Consider the following 14,966-nt stretch of genomic DNA (forward strand, 5'->3'; position numbering starts at 1 on the left):
AGGTACCCTGTCTGGCTAGCAGCCCATCTGAGGGACGGTTGTTGAAGCCAAGATCCAAGGAATGAGAGATGAGATCATCGAGATTATGGATGCCCATTCAAAGGAGAAATTGGTTTTAATAATATTCCATTTAACTCAAGATATAAACATGTTATCTTAGCTTGTCATGAAATAACATTCCTTATGAATACTTGACTGTTTCCCCTTCTACATCCGGAGGTGTTGTACATCTACAGTGTCTAATGTCCTCGTGCACATGAGGGCCACATGCCGGGTAGCACGGATCCTTTTTGGTCTCCGTGTGGTCCCCGGAGCAGCAGGCAGCACAGCCCTCTTTCAGGAGCTTTCCAGGAATGCAGCATCCCAGTGACCATAGAACACACAATCTACACACGTCCAAGTTGAAGGAACTTGATCTAGATGACGCTGCCCATCCACTTCCAGACACTGCCGCCAAAGCTGGCCATTTCTAGGGCCAAGTGTGGCCTTTCCCCACCCCTCCAGGCACGTACCTTTTCATAATGTGCTTTCCCACCTCCGTGGAGCCCGTGAACCCGATTTTCCTCACATCGGGATGGTCTGAGAGCCTCTGGCCCACCAGCGTGCCTGTGGAATGGGAGAGTGAGCGGCAGAGACAGGGTGGCCCTCATGGTGCCGTGTGGAAAAGACGTGGCAGGACCCGCTGCATGCCCACTCAGAGGGCCAAACTCTGCTGTCCTTGCTGCAGGGGTCTCCTGCCGCCAGAGCATGTGGCTCGTTGTTCCCCGTGTGACTTCCCATTTACCGCGGCCCTCTCACTCTCCCCAGGTCCCCGGCAGAGACACAGAGGTGCCGGACCAGGCCTATGGGGACTATATTGTCCCGAGCGTCATAGATTCCAAAGGCCTGTCCTCAGGAGCACCACCTGCCTAGGAGAGCAGGAGCTCCCGAGAAGCTCTGCTCCTGGCCCCATCACACTCCGCAGCCCCCAGACTACACAACGCCTTGCACAGCCTCCACCGCCACCGCTTGTGGCTCATTCCGGTCCCGTCTTCAGGTCACTTTCAATGCCACTTCAGGGTGGGCTTTCCTGGCATTGCATAAAGCCTGCTTTTTAATCAGTCCTCGGCGAGTATGGTCGGTCTCTTCTCGTTCCGTGCCTCAGTTTACCTCTTTTGACTTCTGCCTCTTTCCCCTCTTTGTTGTCCTCCGATTTCTTGGTCTGTTCTTACCCCATCTTTGTTCACCACCGTTCCTCAACTTAACTTGGAAAGTACCCCAGTATCCCCGCTCCTTCCTGGGCCCTCTCTCTCTCTTCTCACTCACACCGTCTCCTCAGCTGATCTTAGACTCCATGCCTTCAAATGACGTCTTCATGCACCCGGTCTCTAAATCTGCGCCCGATGGACTCAACAGCGTTGCTTGCTGTAGTTAACCTAACTCACCGGCTATACTTCATGCCCTTAGGACGTTTTATAAGTTGCTGCCTGGCTCAGAGGCAAACATGATGTTGCTTGAAAGAGCCTCCAGCCAAGTCTGAGAGTCAGACTTGAGAATCCCCAAAGCTTATTCCTGCTGTTTGGTGTGTCCACAGAAACATCCTGAAACTGGCCTGAGGCCTGGCGAATCTTGTTCATCTGTCTGCTTGCTCATGGTCAACAACTGCATCCCATGGTTATCCTGAAACCTGAGCTAATGTGAAACACCTGCCTGTGACTCCCCCAGGGTGTGACTTCCAAAGTAAAACATGTATCCTCTCTGTGAATTTTGATTTCCAATGGTATTCCATCAGGTGAGCCTGTGGGGAGGTCAGATTCTCGGTGGTGTGGCCGTGTAGACATTTTTCTCTTTCTCTCTCACTTGGAGTTCGTGGATTGGCTCTGCCCGGGCCTTGCGTGAGTGGCATTCACAGAGCGGTTCCACAGGTTTCCCCCCAAGTGCTTGCCCCCTTGACATCTGCTCCTGGATGCTTTACGGCCTCTTTAATTTAACAGCATTTGAAACGGAACCCTAAGTATTTTCTTCAAATCTGCTGCTCCTCCAGGGATCCCCATTCCAATGAAGCAAGCCCTCAAGCTGAGAACCTGACCAAGAACTGACAGTCTTCCCTGCCACCTCCCTAGACACGGCCCATTAACCAGCAGGTCTGCCATCACCACTGCGCTCCTGAGCCCAGTGATGAAGGTAGTGGTCCAGTAGGCTTGGGCCCTTTCAACCCCTCTCTCTAGATATTTCAAGCTGGATACATGCAGTCAACATAGGTGTCGTGTGTCTATTTGTGTGGTGCTGTCATTTCTATACCCAGCAGAGGGCTTGCAGATCATGAGGTCATTGCATGAGATTTGCCTGAGGAAGCACCGCACTGATTTCTGTAGTGGTCTACAGGTCTACAGCCCCACCAGCGATGTCTGCGCTCTCTCCACATCCTCTCCAACATTGATTATTTTCTGGGTTTTAAAAAAATTTTAATTTCACTAAGAGGATCTATGTGAGGGGGTAACGCATTGTTTTAACTTGTATGTCTCTTCTTGCTAATGAACACAAAGATTCCTTCATGTGGTTGTTGGCTCCCTGAATGTCATCTTTAGTATGTTGTCTGTTTGTCCTGTACCCACTTTTGTTTAGGTTATTGGTATTTTTCTCATTAAAGTTTAGCTTTCTATAGATTTTTGAAATTAGTCCTTCATCCGATATGTCACTACTAAGTATTTCCCCCAATCTGTAGGTTCTCTCTAAACACTTTGATAAAGTTGTTTTATGTGCACAAATATGGTATTTTTGGAAAGTCCCAGTCCTTATTTTGTCTTCTATTTCATTATGTTCAATAGTGTATTTATGATTTATATTAGGGCCCTTAAGTTTGTCCCTATTTTTTTCATTGATGGTCTTTATGGCTCTAGGGTTCATAGCTAGGTCTTTGATTAATCTTGAGTTTGTTTTTATACATGGTGGGATGTTTGGGTCCTGTTTCATTCTTTTACAGGTGGAGATCCATTTTCCAGCACCATTTATTGAAAAGATTATATCTTTTCCACACTTAATGTGTTTTAGACCTTTATCCAAAACCAGGTGTCTGTAGATCCATTGGTCCTTATGTCTATTCCTGTATTAATTCCTGGGACTATATAACAGGTTTTAAAGTCTGACAGTGAAACACCTCCTACTTTGTTTTTGTTTTTATGTAAATTATTTTTTTCATGTCTTACACTGATGTCTCCCTTCAATGTTGTTTTTGTTTTTAAATAGTGTTTTATTTCTCCTGGATTTCTTTCCTTTCCATGTAAAGGTGATGATTAGTTTTTCCTCCTCTTTGAAGAATTATGCTGGAATTTGGATCAGAATGGCATTGAGTTTGTGAAATGCTTTTGGTAATATTGACATTTTCACCATACTTAATCCAGCAACTCTTTTGGAATTTTTTGAGTTTTCTATATATATGATTATATAATCTGCAAAGAAAGTTTTGTTTCTTCTGTGCCAATATGAATGCCTTTAATATCTTTTTATTTTTGAGCTGCCCATTGAAATTTTTTGCTCGGCTCTTTTTGCCTCATTATTTCTTCCATTTGCTTTAGCTACACTATGATCTAGAGCAGGTTTCAAAGTCTCTTTTGACAACTACTTTGAACTTTTCTTTCTTTCGTGTCTTGCCAATGATCTTTTGCTTCTTCATGTAGGGTGGTCTTGATGGCCTGGGGACAGAGCGTGGGGAGTGAGTCTGGTCTGACCCCCCCAAAGTGGGACAAACCAAGAAGGGAACATAACAGACCAGCAACGGGAACAAATCATAAAACCCCTGAGAAATATTGAAAATAGACTTCAGACTCAGAGGGGCAATCCCAGAGCCCCGCTGGACTGGTGGGGAGATAGTCCCAAAGGTCAGCGGACAGACCTGGAACTATGTATAGGTGTGTTTTTTGTTTGTTTGTTATTGTTTTGGTTTGTGTTTAGTCTTCATTGTTTTTGTTTTGTCTATCTATATAAGATAGCATGAGAAGCAAATCAGAGGAGAAAGCAAGGGAACAATGTTCCAGGGAGACTGAGGGGAGGAGGAAGCAGGGGAAAGGGAGTGGTGAGCAAAAAATGTCATGGACAGGGGAACAACTAGGGATCTAAAAATCAACGGTGAAGGGGGTGTAGAGTTCCTGGTGGTGCTGGAGCAGCTGTAATCAAGCCAAGAGGAATTACTGAGGGGCAAATGAGTGATAGTGGGGCAGGAGGAAGATAAAAGGAAATAGAGAAAAGAACCAGGAAGCAGATGTGTACATTTGTAAATATATTAATGCATAAAAATAGGGGCATTGGACTACGTCTATATAATTATACTGACCAGATCCGGGGAGGATGTTGATCACACCCTTGGGGATGCCAGCCTTCACGGACAGCTCTGCAAACTTCAGGGCTGTTAGTGGGGTCACCTGGGTAAAGAAAAAGGAGATTGAGTAAGGAGAGATTGACTTGGAAGTGGAGTGCTAGCACTCTCCACATCCCTCCCTGATTAATGGTCTTCGGCAGCTTTGTACCAAGCAGGGAGGATCGGCTGTGGATTGTCAGACCAGGAGAATTCCAGAAAAGGCAGCTCCCACCAGATCCAACTCAGCCACCGTCTTCTACAATACCTTCTGGGAGCTGGGGACACGGGCCCCCTGGTCAATGGCGCCTTTCTTGCTTCTCTGTCCACCTACGACTCCAGGCCTGGACCAGGTGTTGGCCCCCATGGTCGTATTTTCATTATTTATTTATTTGACAATAAGTCGTTTTATTGGAGGCCCCGTACATTTATTGTTGTCAAGCACATGCGCATATATGTTGCCATCATCATTTTCAAAACATTGTCTTTGTACTTGAGCCCTTGGTACTCAGGATAGTACGTATTTCTTTTTCATCTGCTCACCTCCATTTTGCCAGGAGGACAGAATCCAATCGGACTACTTAAATAGGGCTCTCGGGGAAAAGATGAGGTTGTCTGCTCCCATACAGCCCAGCAGTTTCAGAAAAACCTGCACTGAGTCACTCTAAGTTGGAATCAACTGGAGGGAAGAAGGCTGCCTCTTTTGTTTTTGTTTGTTCGTTTGTAGGTTGTTTTCCGCATGCTGACCCTCCTCCCCTGTCAGAAAGCCGGCCAGCCTCTCCTCTGAGAAGTGTCAGCACTTGATGTGAGACGAACGCCTAGGGATGTGAGGGCTGCCTTAGCTGCACCTCCCAGGCCAAGGTAAGGATAACTTGCCCTGTATCTGGATGTGAGGCTTATTACTGATGACCCCCAGACATCAAAAAAAGGGAAGAGGGTTCTCCTGCTACTCAAACCTCCCAACAATATTTTCCCTCTGGCTTCCATGTGCCCGTGTACGTTTCATTGTAAAGGGTAAGCTGTACTTCCCCACAAGGGCCTTCAGTTCTGGGTGTGCACAGGCCTGCCCTCAGCAGTGGGCATACCAAAGAGCCGTGTGTCCGTTGAGGTTACCATGGACAATAAACTTAGCTTGTCAGCGACACTCCCGCAATAAGGAGGGAGATGAAAGGTCTCAGAATTTGGTGGTGATGAGATAAGTCCCTATACATAAACAAGAAGCTAATTTGTGTATTTCCATGGCCATTAACAAGCCCGACTCCTGGTGAATAATGTGCCAGCTGTCATTATGGGGTTATGATGTCTGTCCTCCTGGGCACACTGTTGACAGCCATGTGATGGGGATGCTTCATAGCATTTTCCCTTTAATTCCTGGTAACACTCCTGGGAGGAAGGCATGATACCATCCAGCTGATTCCTGGTCAAGGTGACCCTATAGGACAGAGAAGGACTGCCCCTATGAGTCTCCAAGGCTTTACATTTTTACAGGAGCAGAAAGTCTCATCTTTCTCTCCAGGAGCAGCTGGTGGGTTTGAACTGCCCACCTTGTGGTTAGCAGCCCATCGTGTAACCTGGTATGCTAAGGCAGGTAGAGATTCTATTTGTACAGATGAAAACACTGAGCCTTACAAGGGGAGGAGGTAGAAGGATGACTTTCCTAGTGTCTGGAAAGCCAGGCCAGCCCCCTGAGTTCCTATTTCTCCCCCATCCCCCACAAACCATTTGATTAGGCTAAGTGCCTCTTTCTAAGGCCCCAATCAAATGCCAAGTCAAAGGAGTACAGCTTCTCTGTGAGGGGCAGGGGTGGGGCGGGCACACAAATCCTACCACTCACCCCGTTTCCTTCTGAGACTTTGGTCTCTGAGGTCAAATAAGAGGTGATCACATCAGCTTTATGAATAGAGTACTCCTTTCGGTCTTAAAGCATGTGACTGAGCAGGTGCATCAGGCAGGGTGGGAGCTACTCCCAAATCAGGAGTGCTGGGAATCTACCCCTATTAACACAAGCAGGCACAAGACACGGTTGGCTAACCTGGCTCAGTCTCATAGGTCGAGAAAACCCTGCCAGCATATGGAGAGCGCTCGTCACTAGCCAGCATCGTGACTGCCCCTTGGGAGGGCCACTCTGTCTAGCAGGGCCTGCACTCCTTGGGGAGAGACCAGTGTCAGGGTGGGCAAAGGGACCAGACGTCCTTTTGATAGTCCCCTTGCAGGGTGAGTTCCTGACATTCGACCACTCCAGGGCGCTGTCCTGGGGGCCCAGACCTACCTGGGCTGGCTTGATCACCACGGTGTTCCCAGCAGCCAGGCAAGCAGCAGTCTTCCAGGAGAGCATCATCAGGGGGTAATTCCAGGGGATGACGATGCCACAGACCCTGCCACACAACAGACGTGGGCCTGTGTCTCTCCACATGACCTCTCTCCTCCTCTTCTCCCAGGGCAGACAGCCCAACCTCAGCACCAACATCCCCTGAGAGAGAGGCCATTCATTCCTGTCCTTTCAGACCCTGACAGTTTTGGCTGATGGCGGGTGGCATCATCTCCTAGTAGCGTCCCGTGTTTCTCACGGAATGAGTGGGCTCTCCGAGGGTAGGTCCCGACTTGGCAAATGCTGCAGCAGGCAAGACAGGGCGCGCTGCACGGTATGCTGGTATGAATGAGGGCCCGGGAGGGGGTGGGAGGTTAAAAGGAAAAGTCAGGTAGACTTGACAGGGGTCCCCGGGGGATGAGGCCAGGTGTCACTCGTGCGGAGAAGAGAATGGACAGAGTTAGCTTGGAAGATGGGTCCCACTGACTCTGCTTTGCAACGAGAGAGACATCCAGTCTGCCAGCACCACCTCCTGGTCCCGGGGCAGCTTTGGGCTGGACCATGGGGGCTCGCACTCCTTACATGTTGGAGTAGAGAAAAGGCCTCCTCGTGGTCTCAGGAACCGGAGAGTTGTAAGGGCGAAGCCTGTGCAGTTTGGATCCTGTATTTCCTTAGCCCTTCTAGAATGGGGTGATACTAGAAGCTATTTGTATGACTGTCTGGACAAGTAGATGAGGTCACCCATGTGGAAACTCATCACAGACCGGACTGTTGCCTTTGTCATGTTCTCAGAGAACGTTTCCCCCAAAGAAGACTTTTCACCTGGGACTGGGCAGTGGCAGGAGCATGTGCTAAGGCCCACAGACCAAGAGGACCCCTTTGGGACATCTCAATCAGGTGAGAGAGATGAAGCCAGCCAGGGAAGCTGCCACCCAATCCTGTAAGCAGGAAGAACAGCCTACCTCGAATGCAGCAAGGAGTCACCAAGGGGCCTGAAGAAAGCTGCCTCACATACCCCTGTGACCACCCAGAGGACCCTAAGGGACAGGACTGGAAGCCCGGAGCAGAGCACAGGCTGCCCGGCATGAAGGCTTGATGTTCCCGGAGCTGTGGGGTGATGAGGGATGGGTTTAGGGGCTTGCTGAGAGAGAATGTTTCAGAGGAGTCCCTGGGGGTGAGGACTGAGCCTTCTGGATCTGCAGCGCATGACCTGGCACAGGGTGCAGACCAAGTAGGGTGAGAGGTACGGGGACTGGCAGACTGATCGTTGGCCAGGCTGCCGTGGGAGTCTCTGTGTGGGACAAATGGTTAACGTGCAGGGTTGCTGGCAAAAAGCTGGAGCCTCCGGTCAGCCTAGAGGTGCCTTTGAAGAAAGGTCTACCGGGAGTTCATCTACTTCTGACCAATCAGCCACGGGAAATCCTATGCAGCACAGTTCTACTCTGAGGTTCATGGGGATTGCCAGGCATCGGAATCGACTAGACGGCAACTTTGTTATTTGGGGTAGGAGACCATGAGAACTGTGGTCATCCTCACTAGCTTCAATGCCACGGCTGTCCTCAGGGGCTCTGGGTCCCTGGAACCCTCCCCACGCTGGCTCACCGGGTGTGGCAGTTACATAATAATCTGGTGTCAATTTCATAAGATTACGAGTGAAGGGGTGGAGTCTGGCTGGTCAATCAAGATATACCCAATGAGGCCTCTGTGTGGGCATGGCCTTCTCCGGAGAATTCTGGGAACTCCTGTTTTTCCTCCATGGAGGTAGGAGACACACACTCTCTCTGCTCACTCCCTTGGAGACTCTCTACTTACAAGGCTCACTCCCCCTGAGACAGTTCTGATCAGAAGCCACGTGGACCTACAGTGATGCAGCCCTGAACCTGGAGAAGACACGTGGAGACCCCTGCCAGTGCTGAGATGCTTACAACACCACTGGACCCACAAGACTTCCAACCCACTGGCCTATGATCTTCCTGCCTTTGGCATCATTGCATGTATTTCATGAGTCTGAAGAGCGCTTTATAGATTCATATTGGGCATATGGGCGAATATTGGACTTACGGACTTGATCTGGACTGAGCTGGGCTGTTTTCTCAATGTTCATTTGCTCTTGTATATAAAACTCTTTCCTATACTGGTGAGAGTGTCATTGAATTTGCTTCTCTAGTGTACCCAGACTAACACACTGGGGGAGCCAGCCAGAGCAAGGAGAGTGGAAACCTCCTGTCCATCCTGCTCAGCTGTGAACTGGCCTGTAGCCAGGAACTCAGCCCTGCAGGGTCTCCAGCTCTGCAGAGGAGCGGCACTACATGGGGTCGACTCAAAGATGAGCACCTGTAAAGGCAACTGAGACCCCAGGGCAATCGGCGGGTGAGACGGTAAGGTTCAGGACCCTACCTCCAGGCATGGAGCTATGCTCTTGTCCTATGCATTCCCCACTGGGAGAAGATGGCGCGCCCCAGGGAATGGTCACTCGTTCACTATGCACCTCATTCTAGGTAAGACTCTGTGTGTGGAGGGAGCAAGCTAGACACCGAGGAGAAGGTCAGGTAATGATGTCTGGCAGCTCGAGTCATACAGAAGACAAAAAGAGACCGTGAAATGGACACTGCCCCACGGAGAGCAGGGATGTGATGTTGGTCCCATAGCACAGTCCCTGGGAAGGCGGATATTCCAGTGGGATCCCAGGCCTGTAGGCTGAGGAGAGAGTCTACACAGAGACAAGCCAAGGCTAGTGTGGCTGGAACAGTCCAAGAGCAGCAGGCCCTGAGCAGGAGTCTGCTTCCTTGGGGAGGCACTAAGGATGGCCTCTGGCTTCTGCTATCAGTGCCAGCAGCTCAGGCCAGCCTGACTTTATCATGAGCCTCTGCTAATCACACATATACACACAGACACTCACGCATGCATGCATGCACACTGCCAGAGAGTGGATGCCGACTCACAGCGACCCGACCCTAAAGGACAGGGTAGAACTGCCTCTGTGGGTTTCCGGGCTGTCACTTCTTTGGGCAGTTAGAAAGCCTCATCTTTCTCCCGAGGAATGGCTGGTGGTTTCGAACTGCAGACCTTGCAGATCACAGCCCAATGTGTAACCACAACACCACCAGGACTCCTTGCCATTTCCACAGCTGTCCTTAGTCCACACACATACACATGACCCCGTTCAATTCTGAGAACAACCCCATGATGGAGGAAACTGTTTAGTGCCGTCTTAGAGATGGGGAAACTGAGGGATAGAGAGGCTATCCACTGACCCAACGATGAGCTAGACTCACACCCTTTCCTAAAACAGGAGTGACCTCTACAGTGAGAAGGGGAGGCCCAGAGCCTGGAGATTTCCCTACTCTCAGTCTGCTCACCTCATAGTCATGACCTGCCCTGCACCCCAGTTTTTGGATAAGCACTACTCTGTGAGGAGCTAGGAATAAGGACAGAGGGCTCAGGATCTGCCTCACCCTTGACCACTGGCCATCCGCCCTGGACATGTCTACTCCTCCCCTTCAGTTTGAGGGCAGGGACCTGCCCTTCCAACTGGCTCTGACTAGACGGAACCTGCGCTACATCGAAGCGGTTTCCGTTGTCCCGCTCAACCCCATTCATACGTGGCTGTGAGGAGGACCTCTAGGCATACCCCTCTGGAGCGGGGTCTCAACCACGCGCTGCTGGCATTGGGGGCTAGACAAGCCTATGTAGTTGGAGGTGGTCCTGTGAAAATCCCAAATGTCTCCCGATGTTGCCCAGTCCCAGTGGAGGACACTGTTCCAAAGGGAAGGCTCCTGGTGTCCAGCCTGGCTTCTCGGCTTTTCTTCACCCACACGTCCTGGCGGAGGAATGTCCTGCGCCAGCAGGTCCTTCCTTAAAGGTGTGGCTTGCTGTTGGAGCTGCTGTTTAATTATCCAGGTAATCCCTTCACACCTCTTCTTTATCAACCCCAGTGCTAAAGTGGGAGGTGGCTTCGATTGTGGTCCCCGGAGGTAACAGCTTGGAGCGGCTGCCCTCATGGGCAGGCCTCTGCTCAGGCTTTCTCCTCCTTTCTCAGGAGTCACCTTCACCTACCCCAACCCGTCCCCCTCCCACTCCCGTGTTTGCACATGCGCATTCCGAAGATGAGCCACAGGACCAACGGGGTTGTTGGGGTGATGCTCCAGAGCTCGGCTCACTCGGGGCTGCCTCTCTGGGACATAGCACCCCCCACGTGACTCCTTTGTCTGGATAACTATGAGGATAACAGGTGCCCCAACGGGCGGTGGAAGTTCTCGGGCCTACTTCGTGTGCACACGTGCATGCCACCACACAGCCCCTGCCTTGGGGAGCATTTGGAGACCCGATCGTTGCCGGAGGCATCCGACTGCATGTCCCCAGGAGTAGGAGGTACGTTTCCCTCTGCTTTTGCAGCCACTTAGTAACAGCGATCGTTTCAACTGGGGCCCCTCTGATTGGAGAAACAGGGCCTTTCACAGTGGGTTTTAGTTTCCTTTCTCTAGCCCGTGTTCCACGGCTACCCTTTCTTACGTGTATGGGACATTTGCTCTTGTGTTGGGTGCCCGGTTGTCACCTTTGCTGTTTCTTTCCTTAACATTTATATTCTTTTCTTTGTTGATTTCTAGGAGCTGTTCGTTTTTGTGCACAATGGCCACGATACTCTTCAGATCAATTATTTTGGGATGTGTGCACTAACTCGCTGGAGCACCAGGACCCAGACTGATACAGGGTGGTGGTGAGGATTCAATAAAAGTAGACGTCTAAATGACCTAGAACAGTGCATGGCACAGAGTCTTGTGCCCTTTAGTATTGAAAGCTACTTTCGTCTGCTAGCAGGTAAGTTCCCTCGGGTAGACATTTTCATCGATCTGAGCCCTACTTCTGAAGTGTCTGTCTGGTCACTAAGGTAGAAAGGAGGCATGAGCACCTCCAGGGTTGGGTGGACGCCACTTGTGTTCTGGGAAGAGCTAGGTGAGCACCTGGTCCTGCCTGCTGGTGGGACTCACCCAATAGGCTCCTTCTTGGTCAAAGTCAGGTTGTGGTTGGGCCGGGCCTGGTTGATGGGGATGGTAGAACCCTGGAAAGAGAAAAGCAGCGTTGCTGGGCAGGTTTTACACACCTCCACCTCTCCCTGCTAGCAGCCAGCACCTCTGTAGGGTCCGGTTTGTGCCCTGTCTCTGGATACCCAGGTGGGAAGGAGACTCAAAGCACCAAGCTTACATTTGGCAGCAGGAATTTGAGGAGTTTGGAGACTATCTAACCAAAAGGAGCTTCATTTTTGAGCCTCAGTAAGGAAGCAGAGCGAGTACAGAAAATACTTTGAGATTTATATGGAGAAAGGGTATGGAAGTTGGAGGGTGGGAGGGATGGCTGAAGCTGTCAACAGCTCTGATGGCTAAGGAGGTTCAGGGCAGAGGTCAACTCTGCTGAAAGTGCCAGGGGTCCAGAGGCACAGCAGCGGATTGAGGAGCACGGGGAAGCAACCTCCTTTATCATGATGCCCCTGTACCTCCTCAGCCCCATGTGCAGGAAAAGCGAAGCCCCAGACCCCGAGTTTGCCAGGGACAAGGGAGCAATGCAGTGTATGTCTCCCTGCGTACGAGTTTGTCCATCACTGCCTGTGCTAGGTAAAATCCCTCAGTTGGCCCTAGGATGCCACAGCCTAACCTCTAGGGTATGAGAAGATAGCACATCTCAAGAGGACACAGTGAATGAGTGATAGAATTCTACACGTCTTCTTAAAAACAGCTCCCCCCAAACAAACAACTTTATTGATGCGAAAGAGCGGGGTTGGAGTGGAGACCCAAAGCCCATCTGTAGATAATTGGATATTCCCCCACAGAAGGGTCATAAAGAAGGAATGATTCAACCAAGGTGTAGTATAGCACCGACGAGATGAATCATACATCATTCTCCTAGTTCCTGAATACCACCCCCCTCCACTACCATGGCCCAGTTCTACCTTAAAAATCTAGCTATACCAGAGAATACACCTTGGTACAGATAAGAGCTCTCAACACATGGAATTCAGGAAAGATTAACCTCTCAGGAACAGTCATGAGAGTAGAGGTATCATGAGGGTAGGGGGGTGATCAGGGAGGTGGAAGGGTGAGAAATGGGGAACCCATCACAAGATTGGATATATAGCCCCCTCCCACTGAAGGGTATGAATAAAAGAAATGTGGGTGAAGGGAGACAATGGACAGTATAAGATACGAAATAACAACAACAATATATACTTGATCAAGGATACATGAGGGTGGGAGGATGGGGGTGGGAGTGGGAAAAAGAGGAGCTGATACCAAAGGCTCAACTAGAAAATGTTTTGGAAATGATGATGGCGACATATGTACAAATGTGCTTGATATAATGGATGTAAGAGCTGTAAGAGACCCCAATATAGTGATTAAAAAATAAAATTAAAAAAGAAAAAATAAAAGAAAACAGAAGTCCTCACAATTGGACCAATAAGCAACATCATGATAAATGGAGAAAATGCGGAAGTTGTTAAATATCTTATTTTTCTGGGATCCAAAATCAATACACATGGAAGCAATAGTTGGGAAATTAAACTATGAATTACATTACAAACAAACAAATAGCTTCCCCTGTTTGGGGTGGTAGAAAAAAACGAATTCAGAAAGACCTTGAATCCAAGATCAATAAATGGGGGTGGATGGGGTACAGTGGGTATTACTTGCAAGGACGGGAGACAGATTCAAGCCAGGAATCATCAAGGAAACGGCTCCTCAGTCCTCCAAATCCTACCAACCCTTGAATGGGGTGGGAAGCAGACGTCCCAAAGTCACTACATTGGAGCCCACGGGCCAACACCTGGATTTTGTCCTTGGGAACCTCCCAAACCTGCTTGGGCTTTCCACCTGCAGAGCGATGAATTATTAAAGCAGTGCTGGGCTAAGCCCCTTCACACGTTGTCAGAGAGTCGAATTCAATTCATAGGAGCCCTACCAGACAGAGTTGAATTGTCCCCTGGGGTTTCCACGGGAGCAGAGTGCCACATCTGTCTCCTGTGGAGCCGTTGACCAGGGTCCTGCTAGTTAGCAGAGGAGTGCTTGCCCGTGGCCCCCCAGAGCTCCCTGGACTCAGTCCCCATGTGTGGCCCTTTGTACAGAAGAAGTAGGAAACTCAAACACAGCCCTTTGGAGCTTCCCTTCCGGAGGGCCCAACCCTGCATGGCCTCCCTCAGGGTCGGAAGAAGCGGGACTCTACCTGGATCTTGTCACACCAGCCGGCAAAGTAGTGGAAGGTCTGGATGGACATGCCCACGTGGGTCTTCAGGGCCAGCGTGTAGACCGCACCTGCGTCCAGAGCCTCAATGACGGCCAGCTCCTCCTTGTGCTGCTCCATTAGGTCCGCCAACCTGAAAAGGCACTCAGTCTCTCCTTCAGTCAAGGTCTAGTCAGCCTGGCCCTCTGTCCTCGCTCGGCTGCACTCTGATGTGCTAACCATCCCTGAACTGCCCACCGGGGATAATCACATGCGCTTGGACTCCACTTTCTTCTTCCTATTTGTGTGTGGTGGTGGGGGGCGGGTACTTTATGTTATCTTTTACAAAGGCGCCTGCAGAGGTGTCATTCACCACCTCAAAGAGGTCGCCCTTCCCACCTTTGGAAGCTTTAACTCAGACAAAGCACATCTCCCAAGCACCAACCACATCTGCGTAACCCGCGACACCACCCGGCTCTTATGTGCTTTAGTAGAAAATGCAAATGGAACATTCAGCACCAGATCCTGAAGCTCTGCCAGACTGGGTCTGCACCCAGGAGCTGTAGGATTATTAACCAGCTGCCCCCCACCCTCACTTTTATACCTCCACCGTGGCTGAGCCTTTCTCCAGAGCAGCCCCTCCACTTCCCCCCTCCCCCCACCACCCCGACAGGTGCAATACATCCCTCCTGTGTTCACAACCTCTTGCTCAGAGTCAGTCTCCTTGGCTGGGGGTTCTCTGGCTGCTCTGTCAAGAAGCCCCGGGGTTTCTTGGCCCGATCCAGGCTTGCATATGGATGGAGATGACTGATCGAGGGGTGCTGATCGAGATGATCATCGACGGTGGAGATGACTGACCGAGGGGTGCTGGGCTCTTACCTGTAAAGGAGTCGTCCCCGATCTCGAGCATTGATTTTCCCCCACAACCCATTCTCAAAGGCATCCTTGGCCGCAGCGACGGCCTTGTCCACATCAGAAACCTGGGCCAGGGACACCTGGCAGATGACCTGCAAGGGAGCAGACACTGACCCTCCTCCTGTAAGATTGTGAACTCCAGGGACGGAGGGTAGGGATGGCTCCCTCAACCAAAGGGTCTCAGAAAGGGTTTGCTTGTGGTTC

At 50.4% G+C, this 14,966-nt stretch overlaps 1 protein-coding gene across 2 annotated transcripts in view; it reads right to left on the reverse strand.

Moving 5' to 3' along the window:
• ALDH1L1 (aldehyde dehydrogenase 1 family member L1) overlaps window positions 1-14,966 on the reverse strand; it is a 54,446-nt gene that overhangs the window by 14,811 nt on the left and 24,669 nt on the right. For both annotated transcript variants that reach the window (XM_075550791.1, XM_075550790.1), the window contains 6 exons: window positions 14,727-14,854; window positions 13,851-14,001; window positions 11,627-11,697; window positions 6,600-6,705; window positions 4,310-4,397; window positions 513-606 (listed from right to left, as the gene is read on the reverse strand). In XM_075550791.1, coding sequence (XP_075406906.1) covers window positions 513-606; window positions 4,310-4,397; window positions 6,600-6,705; window positions 11,627-11,697; window positions 13,851-14,001; window positions 14,727-14,854 — 638 coding nt within the window. The remainder of the gene's footprint in view (window positions 1-512; window positions 607-4,309; window positions 4,398-6,599; window positions 6,706-11,626; window positions 11,698-13,850; window positions 14,002-14,726; window positions 14,855-14,966) is intronic.

Source organism: Tenrec ecaudatus, chromosome 5 (assembly GCF_050624435.1).
Source record: "Tenrec ecaudatus isolate mTenEca1 chromosome 5, mTenEca1.hap1, whole genome shotgun sequence".
Taxonomy (NCBI): Eukaryota; Metazoa; Chordata; class Mammalia; order Afrosoricida; family Tenrecidae; genus Tenrec; species Tenrec ecaudatus.